Consider the following 23,973-nt stretch of genomic DNA (forward strand, 5'->3'; position numbering starts at 1 on the left):
CAACTAATCAGTGACCAGCAGTATTGATTCTGCCACTCGCAATCTACAGCTGATCTTGCTTTCACCACCCACCTATGTACTCAGACCATGGAGAAATTTGAAGAAAATCTCATGGTTGCACTCAACATTACAAAGGCATTTGATCAGGTTTGACACAAGGGCCTACTCACCAAACTGCCATCCTATGGTCTGCCTTCCTCACTGCAATTGGATTGCCCACTTTCTCACTGGTCACTCACTATGTGTCTGTGATGGTTTACTCTCCTCTGATTTCCCTACCAATGCAGTACTCTAGGATTTTGTTCTTTCACCCACTCTCTTCCTCTTGTACATAAATGACCTGCTTTCACAGACCTCCAATCCTATCCATAGCTTTGCTGATGACAGTACACTCAATTCCTCCTTTTCATTCAGCAAACCTTGTAGAGATCAGACAGAACTGATCTCTCATGGACACTCTGCTAAATTGGCCGCTATTATTCCTCCACTCTCCAAAATCATTAAAACAAGAACCACTGCTAACCAACATCCTTTTACAGTCTATCTTGAAACTTACCAAACCAACTTCACTGTCTCTTCTTTCATTCCATCTACTTTGCCTTCCAACTCTACCTTCCCCAAAGATTGCAACGCTCAGCAGTTCAATCAGAATGTGAACAGATTCCTCCTTTCTTTTATTCCTCTTGCCCACACATGGCACTAATGTGCTTTGGTCTTGTGGCCTTTCATGTGTGGATCTGTATATTAAAAAAAAAAACCTTCTGCAGATGCTACTCTGCTCTGCAGTATAACCTTCTCATTTTGTGAGCTGTTATCCCCCCCCCCCCCACATGAGGTCATCCATGCTATCTTCCATCCTTGAAACTCCTTTCCTGGCTTAGGAAACAACACTGTCTCCAAAATGCCAGTGTGTGTCCTGTGTTAAAATGCAAACATTCATGTATTCCACATTCTTGTTATCACCTCATTCATTATTACTGCTTTTCTCCTCCACTCTGTATTGTCATACTAAGGCCACACATCCATTATCTTCCCTCTTATACTTTTCTGCTGCACACTCCCTAACATCAATCTCAAATCTCTCACTAAATGATTCACACTACTTCTCAAGTCATTTATATCAACTATCACAATGTTCTTTTCCACTTTTTGCCTCACTTAATTTCCAGACTCCTATTCTTTCAGGCAAGCACTCCTCTAATACTCTACTCTATAAACCCCAAATCTCCACACTCCTCACTGTTGGATTCATTCTTGTGTTAAGGCTTAAGTGCTGTGAGGACACCATGTTGGAAGTTTAATGGAAAACGAGCCATAGACTCAGCCCCTCTGAAACCTTCTATCTAGCTAAGATATTTAGATGATGTGTTTTATATTTGGCCTCATGGCCCAGATACATTAGACTCCTTCCTCAGTCACTTCAATAGCCTACATCCAAGAATCCGATTTACGATGGAAAAGGAAAATTAAAATAGTTTACTCTTCCTAGACACCTTAGTAATATGCCTTCCTAATGGTAACCTTTCCTTCTCTGTATATAGAAAAACTACTCACACAGGCAGATATATTCACAAACTCTGCCCACCACCCCTCTCAACAATATGGCATTATTAAAACTCTGAACAATAGAACCACAAGCTTTGTTCTGGTGGCCTTTTCAATGGTTAGTGATTATAGAATTAAAAAAATAATCAGTTCCTCTCCCATTCCCTGGCCATCTCTTCAGGACTTCAGAAATGCCATCACCATACCCTATATCCATGGCACATCAGGAAAAATAGCCAGGTCCTTAAAAAAGTACAATCTCCACACAGTGTTTAAGCCTGACCATAAACTTACTACTCTTATCTGTTTTCCACCAAAGATCAGCTCCCTCCTCTCTCAGTGCCTGTTCCTTCAAGCTAGCTTACTTCGGAAAGATAGGCAGATCATCAACCATCTGGATAGAAGAACACAAATCATACATCTACAATTATGACTATGGTTAATCTGGCCTTGCAGACCATGTTTTGGATACAACCCAGGTAGTTTTTCTCGAGGATTTCCTGGAGAAAAATCACCATTCTCCACCATAGTAAATTCAAAAAAGAAAGACTGCGTTTAGAATCTGTGGCAGCACGCAGAAATTAACCGAATTTAAATAAATACGGTTGCATAAAACGTCCTAAAATTTTGGAAACATTAATTATCGGAGATCCAACTTTACATCCTAGGCCACCTAGAAACCCCCATAGAAGGTGCACCACCTAGATAGGACTTTATTTTAGAGTCACCTACGTGTTTCACTTTTGTATTGTATTGTATTTGAGTGTGTTGTTACAAAAGTTATTTGTAATCCCTGAAGATGTCTCAGTGACTGAGGCATAAAGCATTAAAATTAGTTTTAATCCTTTCTCAGTGCTGTAAATATTCTATTAAACTTCCAACAGAATTCATTCTTCTTTCATTGATATTCCTGATCCTCTCTGTTTCCACTCTATTTCTCTCTCACACTTACCCTCTCCTTGCACTATCTAACCTCTAGTCTCTTAATCTCTTCATTCACCCAACATTCACAATCACGGCTGTCTGTTAAACATCTTCCTCTACCACACCATGTGCCGAATTTCATACTACTCATATCTACATTTTGGAGTTTACTCACCTCTTTCCATGCACTACTATTGCTACTAAAGTCTGAGACAGTCAACCATGCATACATGCCATGTGCAGTATGCTACAAAATCCTCCACTATGCTATATATAAAATGCTCTCTTTAAATGGCTGCAGGCTGGGAAACAACATGTTAGCTCTGGTGGCTTCCAGATGGATGTGTGTGCAGTTAGGCACAAGATAGAGACCATTTGTACAAAAAATAGTGAAACTCAGTACCAGAAACTTAAAACTGGTATTAGGAAGATACATGCACGCATAAAAAAATCCTCCCTTGATACTAAAACTTTTCACTCTGTGCATCGACTATTTACTTCTGTCTTTGCCACTAGCAGCCATCAACTTATGTTATTGTGTTAGTCTGTTATGTTATCAGTAGGTAAAGAAATGATTAAAGAAGAGTTGTGAGATTAAAAATGACTGAATTTCAGATTTTCTGTTTTCATGACCAAATGTGGGATTAAAAAGATTTCTCCCATGCATTTTTAAGGGAGTGTGCTAGGAAAATGATGGTATCCATAACTTGATTATTTAATAAGACTATAAGAAGAAGCTAGTTAGATTCATTTTAGTTTAATGACTTTTGGAAACCAGTGGAGCAGAAGGAAAGTAAAATAGTACCATTTCACAAGTGTAGTGTAGTGTAAATGCAAAAGCAGATGGATTGAATTACAGACTAGTTAGGCATTTTTGGAGTAATAAATGTTTTGGAGAAATTATGAATGATTAGGAATATAACTCTTTGATGGCCAATGTGGATTTTTGGGACTGATATGTTTTAATTTAATTACATGTTTATAATAATATCAGAGATTGATAAAGGTGGTGTGATGATTCTGAATTTTGCAAGCATTTGGTGCATTGGCAAGGCAAATCAGTTTACACTCTGACATATGAATGCAACTGGAAGAGTGATTAAAAAAAAAAAAAAGATATCAAAGAGTTGTGTATGATAGAACAATATCTGGAAGAAGAAGAGTTGACTAGTGGTAATCTTACAGAACTCAGTGATCGATCCACTACTATTTAGCCCATATGAAAATAATGTGAATGGTTTGGAAAATATATTTTTGGTTATGATGCAAACTTTGTATGAGATATCATACAAATGTGGTTGATATGGTGGTAGTTCTTTCAGGAGGATTAGAATCCATTGGCAGATAGTGAGGATATCAATTCATTGTAGCTAAATTAAAGTTTTGTAATTTGAAATTCAGAGATAGGAAGTTGCATACAGTTTTGGTGAGCTGTGCTGCATGAAGTGGAAGAGGCAAATGATCTTGATGTGATGGGATGTTGAATTTCCAAGGGCACATCATCATAAAGGTAGCAAAGACAAACACAAAAGATTGCTTTGCTACTGTGACATAGACAATTATTGTCAATGTCATACTTAATTTTATGAGATAGATTGAGTGTAAATTGCAGAGCCTGATGGCAGGGGATGGGGGAAGGATTATATATGTACTCTATATATATAAAAAGATAAGCTGAAATTTGAAATGTTTTTATGTCATGTTTTTTGTCTCCGGCTTACCAGCCCAGAATTGGGGGGGGGGTTGGCGCTGTATGTGCCAGAGGCCCCCCCAGTATACATATATAAGATACTTAAAGGAGCTTACTGAATAAATATTGGAGATTTTGCAAAGTGCAGATGAAGTAAAAAATGAAAGTTTTTCCACTTGGTTATACTATAAATTAATGATACCAAGATATTATATACTTGGTTTGATCCTTTTTCCAAGTGTAGACAAACAAGTTTATGCCTGAACTACTTGTATTTTCAGGACTGGGGCAACTCATATATAGATATAGAGGCTTATAACTTCACATCACTTGCCTTAGTATCCAATAATTCAAAGCACATATCCTTATAGGTATGTATAGTGCTATGCCCTTCCCATACCAGACCAGTTTTGAAGTCTCATCAGTGGGAGCCAGACCTAGAGGTGATACCAAGGTTGAAGGAATGCAGAAGTCACATTTTCATATACGAGTTGCCAAAAGGTGTCGCACCTTATTATTAAAATACTCTGGATTAGAGATAGTTGTTGGAAGTTTTTCCACTTGGTTATACTATAAATTAAAGATGCCAAGAAATTATATACTTGATTTAATCCTTTATCCAAGTGTAGGCAAACAAGTTTGCACCTGAACTATTTTCAGGACTGGGAAAATATACGAGTATGCTGGTGCAACTTGTATATATGCTATGTATAAGTTGCCCCACTCCTGAAAATAGAAATGCAAACTTGCTTGCCTACACTTGGATAAAGGATTAAACCAAGTATGTAATTTCTTGGTATCTTTAATTTATAAAAAATGAAAAGCCATTCCTAGAAAATGAATATGAAGGTGATATATAAGAATATAAGGTTTTCATAGAAATTGGTAGATTGAATGTATTGCCAGAGTGTATTGTGGTGTGAGGACTATGAAAATTTAAGATGTCGTATGTTAAGGATTGTGTCATTTAGGATGAATCCTTCTGACTTATTACAGGAGACTCATATTCATGGTTGATCCATTATGCCCTAAAAATAGGAAGCATGCATTTCTTATTCTTGTATATTCTCTTATGTTTCCAACTCTGATTTCCTTCGCTTTCATTTACCTCTTTTCTCCCCAGTTTTGCCTTTTTTTTATTAGTTGTTACATGTAATATTTTTGTTCTTAGTGATAATCATTCTAGAGTTAAACTTTAATGAACTATTTTGTGACACATACCAAATGAGTTTCCTTATTTATTTATCGTATGACAATCTACATACAATTATAAAAAGATAAATCAGTACAAATATGTAAAAGATAAATAAAAAATGTAAATGACAAATAATTAAAGTAAAACATAGGCAGTTACACTTTCGACAGACAAAGCACTTATAAGTTAAGATCAAGTTCTCTGATCCAGTCTATAACAGGCGGTGTTGCCTCCAGGAAGTCGCTTCTTTGACCCGTATGTGTGCGAAGATTGCACTCAGTGGAAATATGATGGATTGATTGGTGGGTGTCCACAGTCACACTCCGGTAAGGGAATTTTCCCCCACTTTTACAGAAAGCTTCCATGGCCAGTATGAATCCTGTTCAGTTGATGAATCCTGTTCAGTGTTGTCCATGTATTTCACCTCAATTCCATACCTGGGATGTTGAGGAAGTGCCTATCAAACCAAATTTCAAGTTGGGCATTAGTATTTATGCTCCACATTCTTTTCTATTGATCTCTGGTATTATAGTTAGTCCTTCTCAGCTGTTTAGCTTTACAAAGAGAGGGATTTCTTGATTTCAATCTGTTAAGCTGTAGTTCTGATATGTCATTATGTATAGGCAATTCAGTATTTCTGAGTATTTTGTCATATTCTCGTAATAGAGCATCACATCATAGATTTGGTGGTATTATGTTACTCAGCATTGGAAGCCAATAAACAGGAGTTGTTTTTATGGTTCCCATATAAGTCGCATTGTGGTACTAAGCTGACAGTCAATTAGTTTAGTATGGAAGCTATTGAGCCAGACTGGAGCACAGTACTCCCCCACCAAAAAAACCAGACCGAGTGCAGATGTTCATAATGTGTTTGCAGTTGCACCCCAGGAAGTGCCACATAATTTCTGAATGATGTTATTTCTAGTTTTTATTTTTCCAGCTGTGTTTATATCATGTTTCATATAATAAAGTACGGTCGAGTGTAACTCATGATACTTAGGGTATTTATTATGGCGTAGGACTGAATTTCCGAATGGGATGTCCAACTCGACTTGTGCTAATTTATTATTGAGATGGAAAGTTGACACCTTAGTTTTACTTTGGCTTGGTTGTAGTCTCCATTTCTTAAAGTAAATATGCATGGAAGCAAGGTTGTTTGTGAGAGTTTCCTTCGTTCGTCTTAGTAGTTTTCTATTTCTGGTGACTAGCAGTATGTCATCCGCATAGCAGAATTTTCTAGATACTGTATCTGGTATATCAGCTATATATAAGCTAAATAAGTGAGGAGCCAATACTGAGCCTTGTGGTTAGCCATTGTTAAGTTTCTTCTGGTTACTAATATTTTCTCCAAGGACAACATGGAAATATCTATTGCTGAGCATATTATTAACAAGTTGTATTGTTTTTCGACACAGTAGTACTTTCATGAATTTATACGGCATGCTCTCTCTCCAGACAGTATGCAGCAGTTAGATCAAGATAAACTGCAGACGTTTTTAGATTTCATTGAAGTTTCCTTATAATTATACTTGACAAGAAATCATACTATTCATTTTATCCTTTACCCAAGTGTGAGCAAACAAAGGTTTGCACATGAAGTAACTTTGCCACTTGGCTACTTGCATATAAAGACAGTTGACTTCAGTAAAGGTCAGAAATGATCTGGATAGTGACTTTTCCCATAATGTATGGAAATATACACATCTGAAGGGAAGTGTGCTGTGCAGTATGGGATACTAAGGCAACCTGATGCGAAGTTGAAGATCTGGTTATACATGATACAAATTTTTGTTTGCTCATGTTTGTATACAGGATAAAAACAAGAATATAATTTCTTGTCAAGTTTAATTTACTTTCTGACCCACTGAAAAAACTTGTTGCAAGTTTCCTTATAGTACATTTTTCATTGTTAGCTGTGTTATGGAGGGTTTTAAATTGTATGTGCTATCATACATAATTTAAAACTTTCTGCAATACCTCTACTACTAATAATGGGAAATTTCAATCATATGCTAGGTATACCTCTCAATGACTCAAGAAAATGTATGTGCACTGGGTACAGTGATATAACTGCATATAGAGTTAGTTTCTTTTCTAATTAAACTACTTAGTAACACAGCATTTCAGGAAGTTTCATATTTGGTTGAAACCTTAAGCTTTTGGATTTTAAACTTTTTTTTTTGTTGCACTATACAATAAACACTATTTCTGCTCCCCATTTATTCTTATTTTAGGTTGGTAATCTCCCATTCAGAAGAATATGTAAGAAATTTGGGGCAGACATCACTTGTGGAGAAATGGCAATGGCACAAAATATTCTACAAGGACAACAATCAGAATGGGCATTGCTTAAAAGGCACTCATCAGAAGATATATTTGGAGTTCAGGTAAATTATTTTATGCTTTGTTATCATAGCAGTTCTACTTCTTCTCTGACAAATAAATTAAGCATAATATAATATATACTCTTCATCCAATTTGTCCAACCTCCAAAACAGCAATTAACCCATAAGTCAACTGAACCCTGAAATCGCACTATTCCATGATACATGAGTTAGTGTTCCTATGCAGTCAGATTATTACTTCCCCTCTCCCCTTAACACTAGCATATCATTGTTTATATTCATGTAAAACATGCTAAACAGCAGTATAACCATGAAATGGATAATATAGCAGAAAAAATTATAACATTGTTCGTTTAAAAAAAAAGAAGTTTTTTTGTTGATTCTAGCAAATGTAATCTGAAGAAAAAGTGATTTATATATATATATATATATATATATATATATAGCAGTTAATAATAAAATAAATTTTTACCAATTAATTTTTGTGAACCTGGTAACTATGGTATCATACATGCTATATCTATATAGTGATAACTAGTTTTGAAGCTATGTAGATATGCAATATCAGTGTTATTCTTCTTTTCATTAATTTACTGTTTTATAATGCAGGCTCTCTTTCATTTGCTGTTAGTTGGCCATGAAATATAGATATTTATTCTGCCTTCGCAAAGCAAAAGTAAAGATTATAAGCATTATATGTACAATCTATTTTTGCCATTGTTTCTGTGTTATGTGAGGAAATTTCATAGTGCATGTTAAAAATCTAGCTATTTGTTGTTTCTTTCTAAAATAAAAAGATTCTACTAATGTACAAATTGAGCATCAATATCCATACATTACTGGTTTCTGCATGTGTGTACTACAGAACTAAATCTGTTTCTTAGCACAGACCTTCATTTGTTGTAAATTTCCTATAGGTATAATAATTATTAAGCCTCCATAGCTCAGTCAGTATAGACGAAGCCTTTTGGTTGGAAAAACCTGGGTTCAATTCCTGTCACTGATGTGAGGGACCTTTATCTGTCTCTTTCGATGAAAGGTGAGTTAGCCGGTCTCATACGGAGGTAATGGGTTTTTTTTTCAGCCATAAACTCGGATTTTTTCATCCCCGAACAAGCAAATCAGCCCTGTGAACACAGGGCTGGTTTGCTTGTTCGGGGATGAAAAAACATAGGATAGTTAGAGGCATGGGGGGGTAACTGCCTTATCCTTGTATTACGGTTAGGAAATCCAAGGATACTTGGAAGGCTATGGGTGCTTAAGTGCCTATTAAAGCCACTGATGGATGGATGGATAATAATTATTGATTTTGGTAATCATAATGATTAATTCACTTATGCTGTATATTGTTCAAGTATTTAAGGTGCATATTTTCCTTCTTTACGTTCAAGTATTTAAGGTGCATATTTTCCTTCTTTACGTTCAAGTATTTAAGGTGCATATTTTCCTTCTTTACGTTCAAGTATTTAAGGTGCATATTTTCCTTCTTTACTAACACTCATAATTTTTTCTGAATGCTGTTTTTTCATGCATTTTACTTTCTTTCCTGTCTATACATTTATTAGTGTTTTGTCTGTCTTCTGTAGCTTTTTCTGTAATGTCATGTTCACATTCAGAATTTCACATTCCAAACAAAAAGTTAGTAATTTTTCTCCATCCCATATTTTTCTATTATTTATCCTTTTATATATATATACAGTACACATGTGAATTTGCTATTTCTTCTTTTGCATTTTTGTGCAAAAAGTTATAAAAAAAAACAGTTACTTTTTTTTTTCAGGGAAATTGATACAAATTATATCTTTTTTACAAATTATTTTATACACAAAAGTTTCAATTGCTGTTACTTGACTAAGAAATATCAATGTTGATTCTTCTTTTATAAGCTACTCTGTCGATCTGTGCAACTAAGCAGATTAAAGGTATTAACGTACAAGACCTATTTTTATCTTAATACATGCACTACTTAAATTAAGGGGATATTAAATCCCGCATAGTTTTAAAACCGAATAAGAAACTCAAAGATCAGAATCAAGGGAGTTTCTTGCCGAATATATAGTAAACTATAAAGTATCGACGACACTAGCGTTAGCCAATTCAAGTGATCCTAGTACGTAGTACAATACCGGGCAGCTCGTTGCAAAGGTGGTAAAGTTCTGATCGCTATTCTTAGGTATTTTCCATAATGTAAAAACACATTTCCTAGGAAACGTATGCTGTTATTACATTATGGAGGGTGGGAGAAAAAAAAACACTTTTTCCCCCAGAAATAATACAGGATTGAGTTTTGCTATCAGTGAAATAATATAGCAATGATCTCTACTGAAGATTAGTTTTGGGATTGATTCATAGGATTATGGAATTAGATATAAAAGTTTTAGTCTTTGTAGAATGAAGGAGTAGATAACATGCTATTAAAATCAATATTGTAATGTGATTTACTGTCAACTGGAGAAGTTTATTGATCTGAAACTGGAAAAAAGTAGATAGAAGAACAGAGCCCTGTGTTATCTTAACATTAGTTGAAAGTTTATGGCAAGAGATTGGTCGATTATCATATATAGTGTGCAACCAGTGAGCAAGGAACAACCTAGTTGCAAATAGACACAATATGTCAGACCAAATCAGATACTTTAGAAATATATTAAGAAAAATCACAAAGTTCTCCAGAATCTTCCATTGCATTTATCTGAGGATAGATGACCTAAGAAAAATTCTCTATAACTTCAGTGATGAAATGTTCTAGAAATTTGCATAATATGGAAGTTGACTAATATTCTGTAATGATTTATCCATTACCTTCGAAAAGACTAAAGGATGAACAGGTAGAGAAAAAGAGAGGCGACCAAAATGAGTATTTGGATAACCAAATATTGGCTTATTTTTAAGCTGCAAGATAAATTCTAATAAAATAAGAGAGTGAATAAGTGACAAAACACTAATCAAATCTAGAATATAACCATTCAGAAGAATTAGTTAAATTCTTTAGTTGAGTTCATTGAATGTTGTGTTTTTGGAATGGTCAGAGAATATTTATGAAGATAATCAGTATCAGAATTGGAAAAATTGTTTAAAAATACAGAAGATTGGTTTTTCTCTTTCATTAACAATGCAGTCAAAGTCACTGACATTGGACAAAAAAAATCGTGACTAAGTAGGCATGATATAAGTATCCATTTTAGGTCCTCTCACAATCAGTTTTGGATCCAGTGGTAATTTCTTTACAATTATATACGCAACTTGCAGTTGGGAGGAGCTGACTGAATTTTCGATGAAAGCCAGTTTATTTATTTATTTAGTTTATGTTGAGTCTGTACATGAGAGATTGGTTAATTAACCTGTACCATGTATTGATGGTGAGTTGGGAAAGGAGAAGTTTGTTTACATTTGATTTAAAAGCCTGTATATCATATTCCTTGGGAAACACATAAGGGGGGAGACCATTCCAGTTTGCCCCTCCCAACTACAAGTTGCGCATGTAATTGTAAAGAAATTACCACTGGATCCAAAACTGATTATGAAAGGACCTAAAATGGAAACTTAAATCATGCCTACTTAGTCATGCTTTTTTTGGCCCAATGTCAGTGCTGTGAAGATAATCAGTGATGATAATCTAATATTTTCTTAGAATATCCATTGCTCACCAATAGTTGGAGAAGAGAATGCAATTCTTCTTTTAGTGTTTCTTCATCTCCTGTATAGAGATCATCCCTTTTTTTTTTTTCCAGCATATGTATAGTACCTAATTTTTACGATATATGGTGCAATGAAGAGAAATGTAGGTAACAACCCATATGAGTTGGCTTATGGTATTCACTAAGAGAGAGAGAGAGGCCTCCTTCTGCTTTTTTTCATCATCATCATCATCATCATATTCCTGCCATGTACCCTCAAGGGGTGTACAGGATATGATAGTTAAACATGAAAAAAATTACATCATTACTAACTTCCTATCTATAATTTCCTTCCAAATCAGTCTGTTACTTGTCAAGACTCCAACATTATCAGATCTTATATTTCTATCATTTAAGGCATTTTGTACCGTATCAATCCACCTATATCTTGGTCTTCCTCTGGGTCGTTTTGCTGCCAACCTGGCAGAGAACACCTGTTTTGCTAATTTTTCTTCGCCCATTCTGTTTAAGTGACCATACCACCTGAGATTAGCTGTGCTAACGCATTCCTGGATGTTGACAATGTCAAGTTCTTTCCTAATATCCTCGTTTTTAAGATGATATTGCCATTGATGCCATCTGTTCACACCTCTAATCTTTCTCAGGACTCTCATATCTGCGGTCTCTAGTCTTTGGTCAAGTGTTTTACTTCTGACCCAGCTCTCAGATCCATAAGTTAAAACTGGTTTGAACACTGTCTTGTATACAGCTAATTTAGTGTTCCGACTAATTTCTCTCTTATTCCATATGAATTTATTCAATTGACTTCCTACCATACCAGCTTTGCTGATACTGTTGTCTATTTCTATATTTAATTTACCATCTTCAGTAAAAATCGTGCCTAGGTAGCTGAAATGTTTCACTTGTTCCACAGGTTCTCCATTCACAACACAGTTGACATTTTCAATGATTCTGCCTATTTTCATTGTCTTTGTCTTCTTATTGCTGACCTTCATACCATATCTATTACAACAGCTATTCAATTTAGTCAGAGAATCTTGCAGACTTGTAGCAGAGTATAACATCATCCGCATAAAGCAAAGAGCTGACATTAACATCTCCAATTCTGATATCATGTTTAATACCACTTTCCTTCATAATGTGATCCATATAGATAATGAATAACAGAGGGGATAATGCACATCCTTGTCTCACACCAGATTTAACATTAAACCATCTTCCTGTACTTCCTTCAATTCTAACTGCTGACTTACCACTCAAATAAAGACTAAGGAATGCTTGATATAATGCCCCATTGACACAATATAACTGTAGCGTATTGAATAGCTTCTCTCTTGGCACCTTGTCATATGCCTTTTCCAAATCGACAAAACTTAAATACAGATCTTTGTTATATTCCCATGCTTTCTCGACTATTTGTTGTAAAGTGAAGATCTGATCCTGACAGCCTCTATTTGGCCTGAATCCAGCTTGTTCTTCACCAAGCTTTTCTTCCACAATTCTTCTCAACCGTTTCTCAAGTATGCTGGCATAGATCTTGCAGGAACACTCAGTAGGGAAATACGTCTGAAATTCTCACATTCAGTTTTATTTCCCTTTTTATATATGGGTACTATGAGAGCTCTACTCCAATCATCGGGAATTTGTCCCTCTGTCCAGGCTTTCTGAACTATGCAGTGCAGCCACTGTAAGACTCTTATACCACCATACTTCAGCATTTCTGGTCGAATATCATCTACTCCTGCTGCCTTTCCACATTTAAAGCCTTTGGTGGCTTTTTCTACTTCAAGTATGGATATGTATTCCTGAAGAAAAAATGGAAGAGTTTGAGAACAGGAATCAAACTGTGGAGATTCAGTGGCAAACTCTGAAGAAAACATTGATTGATTCTGCCAGAGAGGCATGTGGTGAGGTTGTCTGCAAGGGTAAAAAAATCAGAACTCCCTGGTGAACACAGGAAGTTAAAGAGACAGTGAAGGAAAAGAAGAAAGCATATCACAAGTTCCTGTCAAATAAGTCAGCTTGTGCTTTTAGAGAATATAGAGACAAATGCAAGAATGCTAAACAGTGTGTAAAACTAGCTAAACAAAAGTCATGGGAGGACTTTGGCAAGAATATAAATATCAAGAAAATACAGGGTGTTCGGGATAAATTTGACATATTATAATTAATTATATTTTTCCGTAAGTTACATGTATTAACACACACTTCTCTTCATTTAAAAGTTTGGACCCTTCTTCATTCATATACAAGATGTCAGAAAGGATGGATAGCTGGAACCCACCTGAATCATGGAAGAGAATAACTTGTATCATGATGATTCGTGCCCGCCATCAAAATAAGGATATTACGACTGCTGCCCAATGCTCCCTGAATACAGTAAAAACAATCAGGCATGAACTAGAGACTTGCAAGTCTCTAGTTCATGCCTGACTACGAGGATGTAGTCAGGTGACTACGAGGATGTAGCAAGAAGAAAGATCCCTAGCAGACGATCTGATTGCGTTCGTACAGCAGAATTCCTCGCAAATCTGCAGGAACAGGTGTCGAAGAACCCTGGCATTGGAATTCGGGCTTTGTTCGTGGAGTTGCTAGCTGTAGTCAAGCCCTGGATAACAAGGGTAGCCAATGGTAGGCCGTATGTATGGCAGCAGGATTCGCCCCCTTGCCACACCTCTGGGAAAAGTCAAAAATGGTTGTCTGAAAATTTCTACGACTTCACCTGTCCAAATGTTTGGCCTTCAAACTCCCCAGACCTTAACCCCATGGATTATTTTGTATGGGGCGCAGTTGAAAAAGACACCAATCGCACTTCCAGTAATACAAAAGCCCAGTTAATGGATAAAATTAAAACAGTTTTTGCGGCCCTTCCCAGGGAGACTGTAGCATCAGCTTGTTCGAATTTCCGAAGCAGAATTGAAGCTGTGATCGATGCTAATGGTGGTTATTTTGAGTAAATCTTGTTGATAGTATTGTAATTAACTCTGCCTGTAATGTTTTTTTGTCAATTCATTAAATTTAATAGATACAAAGAAGATTTTCTTTTTCCTTACGAAACTGTCAAATTTATCCCGAACACCCTGTAAATATCAAGAAGCTGGCAAAATACTCTGGCTTTTTTTTAAATTAAAATATCTAGGAAAGGTAATTTTCCTTCAATTTCAAGTTCGAAAGTAGATTTAATTTTATGATGTATGGAGTTAATAGTAATAGATGAAAGAAAATTCTGTAATTCAGCCATACTGTGTTTCCGGATTATAAATATCTCATCTACCTATCTCTGCCAAAGTGATGGTTTTGGATTTGTAGATAGCAGGAAATCTTTTTCAAAGTTTTCCATGAATAGGTTGGCACATAGAGGAAATAGATGGCTTACCATTGCAAGACCAGATAACTGTTTGTAGATTTTCCCATTCCACATACTCATAATGAACATTAGACCATACAGCCTATTGTTTAATAGGTAATTAAACTTGCATTAATTTAATTCAAATCAGAAGCTATCTGTATGGTGGCTTTTCTAATTTGGATGTGACTACATAAAGGAACCTCATCTTAAAAGTATGTGGTTGCTTTCAGTAACATTCATTTGCATTTAAACTAGTTTGAGAATTTAGTAATAAAGGCGATAGCTCTCATAAATTCAAGCTTGCTGTTCACATTCCTAAGTTATTCTAAAATTTATTATGTGATTTTTGACTTTGTGTTTTGTAAATCAATGTTTAAAAATTTATAGATTAATATTTCTAGCATTGCTTTGTGTAGCTTTGTGGACCTCATGCAGATATAATGACTCGATGTGCCCAAGTTTTGTCTGAACAGATAGATGTAAATTTTGTGGATATCAACATGGGTTGTCCGATTGATCTGGTGTTTCAAAAGGTAATTTGTTTCCTTTTTTTTTTTTAAATTTTATCTATAGTAGTAGATGAAAAACAATTTATGTTGTGCTGTTAACAGCTCTCTTAAATTTGTAAACACAAAATAAATCAGTCATATGTTATCTTTATACTGTCTGCAACAGGAATGTTAATATCAATTTCAAAGCATTCACATCATCACACAGTAATGAAAAGATTTTGTTGTTATTTTAAGATAGTGTCACTTTTTAACCCCCACATGTAAGAGGTTGCAAACCTATTACAATGGTGCCACATGTTAACAACTCTCTTAAATTTGTAAACACAAAATAAATCAGTCATATGTTATCTTTATACTCTCAGCAACAGGAATGTTAATATCAATTTCAAAGCATTCACATCATCACACAGTAATAAAAAGATTTTGATGTTATTTTAAGATAGTGTCACTTTTTAACCCCCACATGTGTAAGAAGTTGCAAACCTATAACACAATGGTGCCACGTGTGGACAAAGTCCAAGAGAAAGAAGGAACTTGATATCTCATTTGAGACTATTTTGAATGTGGATGTGCTATTACAAAGCTCTTATATTCTTAAAAATGGTTCCAAAAACCCATTAGAACAAAGCTGTGTTAAAACCACAAGGTAATGTAGGTGCTGAAAATGAGAACCTTTGTTCCATCGAGCATCGTAGCACCATTGTTGAGAATATAAGCAAGGACAAATTGATATTTGTAATATCCAAATTAAAACAAATTATTTGATAAACAAAGACAGTTGACCAGAGAATTAGAAAAAGTTGAGAAACGATTAATGAAACTCACACAGGATAAGAAAAATTAGCAGAACAAGAAGAGGAAAGAAAGTGCCAAAGTAGGTAAGATGACTATTACTATTACTATTACTATTATTACGGGCAACTCCATGGAGTCATTAGACTCATCGAGGGAGGCCCCAAATTATATTCATCACAACTATTTGACATTCATACAGTATCTATCATACCTCGCCTTAAACTCATTCACTGTCACAGCATCCACCACAGACTCAGGGAGCGCATTCCACTCATTCACTACTCTAAAAGTAAAGAACCCAGCTCTAACACCTTTACTAACCACACTTTTGTCCAGTTTCCATGGATGTCCCCTAGTCCTCCCACAACCAGCCCTATTCTCAAAAATATCTTCTGAATTAATTTTATAGAAACCCTTCAGCAATTTGAATGTCTCAATCATATCTCCCCTTCTCCGCCTATCAACCAATTTTTGCAACCCACAAATCCTCAACCAGTTCTCATACGGTTCATTCCACAGACCTGCTATCATCTTGGTCACTCGCCTCTGGATCCTCTCCACATCCTCCCCATCAAGAAGAAACCTAGGTGACCAAATCTGAGCACAGTAGTCTAGATGGGGTCTTATCAAGGCTCGATAGAGAGGAACAATAACCTACTTGTCTCTGCTTGTCAACGTATTCTTCAGCAACCAAGTGATTTGATGAGCTGTTTTGGTCACTTTTGCAATGTGTCCCCTAAATTTCAATTCCTTATCTACCAACACTCCTAAATCTCGTGTCATCAATTTCCTGGAGCACGGTTCCACCAATGCAGTAAACTGCCGCCAATCTTTTCACCCCAAAATGCATAACCTTACATTTTGCCACATTAAACTGACATCCATTCTCCTTAGCCCAGACCTCCAACCTATCCAAATCATCCTGCAAAATTTTGACGTCATCTGCATTCACTATTGCCCTACCCAACTTCACATCATCCGCAAACAAATGAACTGTTCCTCTCAGATCATTTCCTATATCACTTATGAACAAATTAAACAGCAGTGGTCCAAGAACAGATCCTTGTGGCACACCACTAGTCACAGGTCGTCTTGTGGACTCTACTCCCGAGTAAACCACTCTCTAATATCTCTCCGTCAACCACCCTCCTATCCATCTCACCAACCCTATGTCCATTCCCATATGCTGCAATTTACTGATTAGAATTCCATGTGGAATCCTGTCAAAGGCCTTGGCAAGGTCCAGTAGAATCACCGTAAACCCATTACCCTCATCCAGTTCAGCCGTCACTGTGTTATAATACGTGAGCAAGTTACTGAGGCATGACCTACCCTTCACAAAACCATGCTGTCCCCGATACAGTATCCCATTTTCTTCTATCCAATCTTGTATTTTCCTCTTGACTATTTTCTCTAAGACCTTTACAATGATTCCTGATATGCTAATCGGTCGGTAATTTACAACAGCAGTCTTGGAACCACCTTTATGCAGTGGAACTATTTTCCCCTCTTTCCACCCGCTCGGGACTAACCCAGACCCGAGAATCAAATTAAACAAAATGGTCAAGGGTACTGACAATTCTTTAGCTGCTTCTCGTACAACACGAGCTGGTATATCATCCAATCCCACAGATGTATTGACATTGAGGTTATGCAATAGACTACTCACCTCCACTTCATTAACCACAATTCCCGTATAATCTACTGGTTTATTCGTTTCTGCAATGTCACCACCTGGATGATATACTTTTGCAAAGTGCTCACTCAGTAACTCAACTATCTCAACTGATTCAGTTACCTCCCTACCATCGGCATTCTTTAAAATCAATCTGCCATGTACATTTTTCCTTTTACTTGCTACATATCTAAAAAACTGTTTAGGATTCTCTTTAGCCTGCATGGCCAATGTTCTTTCGTAATCCTTTTTTGCTTTTCTTACCACACTCGTCACCCTTCTGGCCTGCGCTTTATACCGTTCATGTGCCTGCCGGTCAGCCTTCTCCTTAAATTCCCTCCATAGTTGTTTTTTTTTTTGCAACTCAAGCTTAATGGTGTTATTCATCCCTTTAACCCCTACTTGATTTATTATTCGGACTCTAGGTATACAGTCAGCCATTGCTTCATGCAAGCACTTCTTAACTACCTCCCATGCACTATCAACTTCTAGTCCTTGCAGTTGTACATGCCATGGCACTGAACCAATCAAACTCCTAAACTTGTCATACTTTCCGAACCGATAATTCCACATGTACCCTGTCTTAATTGAAAATTCTGCACCTTTAGCCACCTCCCAAGTTAAGACCCTATGATCACTCTCACCGATTGGTGGCAATATGGTCATATTTGTTACAGCCAAATCCTCAGATGTAATTACTAGGTCAAGCACTCGCTGACCCCTAGTATTTTCCATTACATGCTGTCGCAGATAGTTATCCCTTAATAACCGCATAAAATCCAGTTCCTTCCTCCCGTGTGTCCTCTCCTCACTCCAATCAATGCGACCATAGTTGAAATCTCCCATAATAATCACCCTCCTTCCACCCATTTCTTCTATTTGCTTGTGCATACTGTCACCACCATCTTTTCCATCACCTGGTCTATAGCAGCACCCAATTGTATATTTAGTTCTGCTAGCCACAATCTCACACCAAATGGCCTCAAATGTGCTCTTTTCTCTATCCTGCAATTCAACTTCTATTCTCCTTGGCTGGAGCTCATCAGCTATCATCAACAATACTCCTCTCCCCATTTTATTCTCTCTGTCATTCCTGAACACACTGTACCCATCACATTCAATCCCACTAGTTATATCATCTACAGTCAGCCATGTTTCACTAATACCTATAACCTGTGGTCTGGAAGTGCCAACCATGGCCAAAAACTCTTCCTTCTTGTTCCTAATACTCCTAGTATTAGTGTACATGAATTTAAGACCCCCATTAGCCCCAACCCTACCTTCATCAACAATACTCCTCTCCCCATTTTATTCTCTCTGTCATTCCTGAACACACTGTACCCATCACATTCAATCCCACTAGTTATATCATCTACAGTCAGCCATGTTTCACTAATACCTATAACCTGTGGTCTGGAAGTGCCAACCATGGCCAAAAACTCTTCCTTCTTGTTCCTAATACTCCTAGTATTAGTGTACATGAATTTAAGACCCCCATTAGCCCCAACCCTACCTTGATGGGATAGTTAATATAAGGCATCAAGGTAGGGTTGAGGCTAATGGGGGTCTTAAATTCATGTACACTAATACTAGGAGTATTAGGATTTGTTGTCCTTATTTGCTCTGGCATATTATATTCATTCTTACATTCAACTGCCTCCATAAGGACTGTATACCTACTCCCCCCCTCCCCCCCCAACAAATCTAGTTTCCCTGAATTTGCACATCCACTACATTCAGCAACACTTTCTCAAGTCTTCTTACACCGTAACCATTCAAATGCAAGCCATCCATCTTATATAGATTCTTTCGCCAATGAATAGTAACTATGACTATGAATATTAATAACAAGAAGGTAAGTCAACTAGAATGTAAGAAAAAAGAAGAGGAAAGAAAGTGCTGAAGTAGGTAAGATGACTATGAATAGTAATAATAATAATAACAAGAAAGTAAGTCAACTAGAATGGAAGAAAAAAGAAGTAATATGGTACGGTGATTCACTCATGAAATTCATGCTTACTGAAGGAGACTACTTTAAGCTTCCTGAGAGCAAAAATTAAAGGTGTGATAAATTTAATAGAGAAACAGATAGTGCTTGTGGAACTAATGATTTAAGGAGTGATAAATATAGTATGAGAGGTTATGAAAGGATGGATGAAACAAAATTGTTAGCTTATTACTTAGATACCTCGATACTGAATTAAAAAGAGGACTATGATAACAAATGATTTGATACATAGGCTGTAGAGAAGAAATAGTTGTGAAATGTGTGGAGTGAGTTTAGTGGTAGAAAAGACTTGTATAAGAGGGATGGCCTGCACTTGAATGGATTGGTCATCAGAAGCCTGGAGAAATTATTTGCTATAGTGTAAGACCCAATGCAGAGAAACAAGGAATGGTGAGAATGTGTGTGAGATCAGCTTTAGTATGCAAATGTTATAATGATATGAACATCAATGAGCATAGTCATAAATTTGGTGCTGGTGTGGAAATACATGTCTTGGGTTTGGAATTTTGCAGTGGGTCTGGAGTTGGCAAAGCGATAGTTGTCCAAAAGCCAGGGAGTGATTGTTATGTCTACACACAAATGCCAGGAGTATCATGAACAAATGGATCAAGTTCATTGCCTTGGTGAATATGTTTTGGCTTAAGATTATTAGCATTAGTGAAACCTGGCTCTCACAGTCAGGTGTAGTAAATGGAATTGAGTGCAAAGGATATCATATTTTTAGAAAGGACAGAAGAGAGGAAGGGGAGGGATACTACTAATGATATCTGATGGTTTTAGTCCAGTTAGAATAGAAGCTTATGAAAGCAGTGATAGTAATAATGTCTCATAGCAATGAGTTTGAGGCTAACAGGATTAAATGTATGATGAGGTGTTGCTATAGACCTGGTGGTTTAGCTGCTGGGTGCATTGCCAAATTATCCAACTAGAATGTAACTCATTTGTATAAAGCTGATCTTACACACACATTCTCATCATGGGTGACTTAAGTTATCCAAACATTGATTGGATAGCAGAGAACTCTCATGATAATGATGGTAAGTGGCAGTCTATGAAAAGAACACTGATTGATTCAGTCATAGTGGTGAAGTTGTCTGTAAAAAGAGAATTCATGGTGGACTCAGAAAGTTAAAGAGGCAAGTCTGAAAAGAAGAAAGTGTATTAAAGGTTCCTAGCAATTTATTGAGCTGTTGTGAGATAACTTTTTCTTAAGCGGCATGTGAAATATGGAAATCTAACACTGATCAAATCTAACAACACTCTTTGACCTCGAAGCAAGGTCAAAGAGTGTTAGATTTTGATCATAGCATCAGAAGGGGGGGGGTCAGAGGTCTCAGTTAAGAATGTTTTGCCACCCATATACTGTACTATTCTGGGAAGTAGCTAACCATACAGATTTTACAGCAGTGTTTTTTGAAAGGGGTATATGGTATATTGCTGGCCTGGTTTGCTGAGTGGTTAGCTTACCCACTTTCCAACCAACAGGCTGTGAATTTGAATACTCCCATGGGCATGGATGTTTGTAATTGTCTTTAGGTGGGAGACAAATTTCATTGCCCAGTGTGAGCCCATCCTCTCACTTATTGGAGGCTCGAAGTGGCTTGAAAAAGTTCCATGTTTGGTGTCTAGTACAGGGTTTCTCGACTATGTAAAAAAAAATATATATATATATATATGTGTGTAGAAAGTATTTTACCTTGGGTATAATAAATGTTAAAAATACCAAGCAATTTTGTTTGGTATTTTTAACATACATATATATATATATATACAGTAAAACCCCATTTTTACGTTCCCGCAATTTACGTTTTCCTGACGTTTACGTCATTTTCTGTTGGTTCCATCTTAAGGCCTATTCTCACGATGTATTGTTTTCCTGCCATTAACAACTTGATGTGGACGTTATTTCCCGTGATTTGCATTTTTTTCTCGGCGGCAGTACCAATTTTCGAATCGATTTCAGCGGAAATCTGTGCATTTCTGTTCTCAGGTGGCGTTGCTTTTGGCTGTAGTTTCGTTTCCGCCATCACGGTGACTTGTGTGCATGTAGCAGTACTGTAGTGATGAGCGATACCATGATTTTTCAATCACAGTACGAATTGATATTGCGGAATTTCTGCAACGTAATTTAACGTGTGAAAGTTGCTTTCAAGTTGCAGTGGTGGATTATCCATGTTAGTAACATGGAGAAAAAAAAGACAGAAAATGTATTTCGGTAGAAGAAAAGATGGTAATTCTGTAACGTGTAAATTGGCATGCCGGAACACGTGTGAATTTAGCATAAGATCTTGGACTCTCCATGTCCACTTTGAACACGATAGTAAAAAAAGAGGTCAAGCATTGAACTCAATGGAAAGCAATCTGGCGCTAAGTCAAAAAATAAAAAACGAAAAGAAAAAACAATCAACAATTAAAGATTTTTTTAAATAGATAAATATAAGTACATTGTAAATTCATTTATTTTCAGTTATTAAATTTTGTAATCTAGTATGTAGACTCCCATACTAGCAGGAAGTCATCTTTTAGCCTTTCTTTAATGTTTTTTTACATTTCCTGCTATTTGCACTTTTTTCCATCAGTCCCCTGAAAAGTGTAAAAAAGGGGTTTTACTGTATATATTTTATATATATCATCAAATTCCTGATATGTACTCTCGAGAGGTGTACAGGATATGGTAGTACTACTATATGAAAAACTTACATCATTACTAACTTCCTATCTATTCCCTCTAAATCAATCTGTTACCTTAGAAGATAGAAATATAAGATCTGATAATGTTAGAGTTATCAGATCTTATATTTCTGTCCTCTAAGACCCTTTTTACTTTATCAGTCCACCTATATCTTGGTCTTCCTCTGAGTCTTTTTCCTACCAACCTGGCAGAGAACACTTGTTTTGCTAATCTTTCCTTTCCCATCTGTTTAAGTGACCATGCCACCTGAGATTAGCTCTGTTAGTACATTCCTGGATGCTAATAATGTTAAGTTCTTTCCTAGTATCCTCATTTTTAATATGATACCACTGATGCCATCTGTTCACGCCTCTAATCTTTCTGGGGACTCTCATATCCATGGTTTCTAGTCTTTGGTCAAGTGTTTTATTTCTAACCCAGCTCTCAGATCCATAAGCTAAAATTGGTTTGAACACTGTCTTGTATACAGCTAATTTAGTGTTTTGACTAATTGCTCTCTTATTCCATATAAATTTATTCAGTTTATATATTTTATATATATAAAAATATATTTTAAAAAAATCCTTAGCCTACCCTGAATACAAAATGTATTATAAGTTAGCAATGACATTACATAGGTTAGCAAGACATTATAGGACAAGATCCAGTAAGAACTAAAATAGTAATAGATAACAAGATTTTAGAACAGGTGTATTCATTTAACTACCTAGGATGTATGATTGCATATGAAAATGAAAAAGATATAAACCTAAAAATTGCAAAATATTTTAAAATAACAGGTATAATTAACTCTATATGTAAACCTAACCTAGTTCAAAAACAAACCAGACTAAAAGTAACCCTACGAGTTCTATTGTATGGAAGTGAAATCTGGACAATAAAATAAAACGACAAACAAAGATTAATAACAGCTGAAGTGAAGCTTATGAGAAAAACTGCAAAGTATGCTCTATTCAATCACAAAAGAAATGAAGAGATTATGAAAAAATTAAACGAGGAATCAGTAATAGAAAAAATTAAAAAATGTAAACATAAATGGGTGGAACACGTTGAAAGAATGAAAACAGAAAAATTACCAGAACAAGGTTTAAATTACGAACTGTTAGAAAAAAGAAAACCAGGACATCCTCTTAAGAGATTCAATGATGACTTCTAAGTCATCGTTGAATCTCTTAAGAGGATGTCCTGGAACAGGCCACTCTAGGCCTAAATCCTTGACAAGCATGATGATGATAAATCCATTATGCACACAGTAGAAACAAAAATTATGAAATTTATATTTTCAGTAATAAAGAAAAAGCTTAATTAGACAAATGAAATTTAGCAGAGAGTTCTAACCACATGGCTTAAACTATTTGAATTTACAAACAGTTTGAACTACACAGTTGGAACACTATCATGCCATCATCCAGATGCAGCCGTATATGAAGATCAGTTGTTACATGCCAAGAGACAGTTTCTTTTAAACTTCCTTTAGATTTTTTAGTTATCAAATAATTATTTATGGAATAGACCTGCACTTATCTGAAACAATATGGCAACAAAAATATGGTAGGGAAAAAGAAAGGTAATAATTTTTAAAAAGTGTCACATATCCCAAAAGGTTTT

General features: G+C 36.0%; 1 protein-coding gene across 2 annotated transcripts in view; it reads left to right on the forward strand.

The window, feature by feature from the left end:
- Dus3 (Dihydrouridine synthase 3) overlaps positions 1-23,973 on the forward strand; it is a 149,603-nt gene that overhangs the window by 48,323 nt on the left and 77,307 nt on the right. For both annotated transcript variants that reach the window (XM_090402404.1, XM_090402405.1), the window contains exons 4-5: positions 7,589-7,741; positions 15,100-15,216. In XM_090402404.1, the coding sequence (XP_090258530.1) occupies positions 7,589-7,741; positions 15,100-15,216 (270 nt within the window). The remainder of the gene's footprint in view (positions 1-7,588; positions 7,742-15,099; positions 15,217-23,973) is intronic.

The sequence above is a fragment of the Typopeltis vanoorti genome, chromosome 13 (assembly GCF_054136105.1).
Source record: "Typopeltis vanoorti isolate ZY-2024b chromosome 13, IOZ_Tvanoo_1.0, whole genome shotgun sequence".
NCBI classification, from domain to species: Eukaryota; Metazoa; Arthropoda; class Arachnida; order Uropygi; family Thelyphonidae; genus Typopeltis; species Typopeltis vanoorti.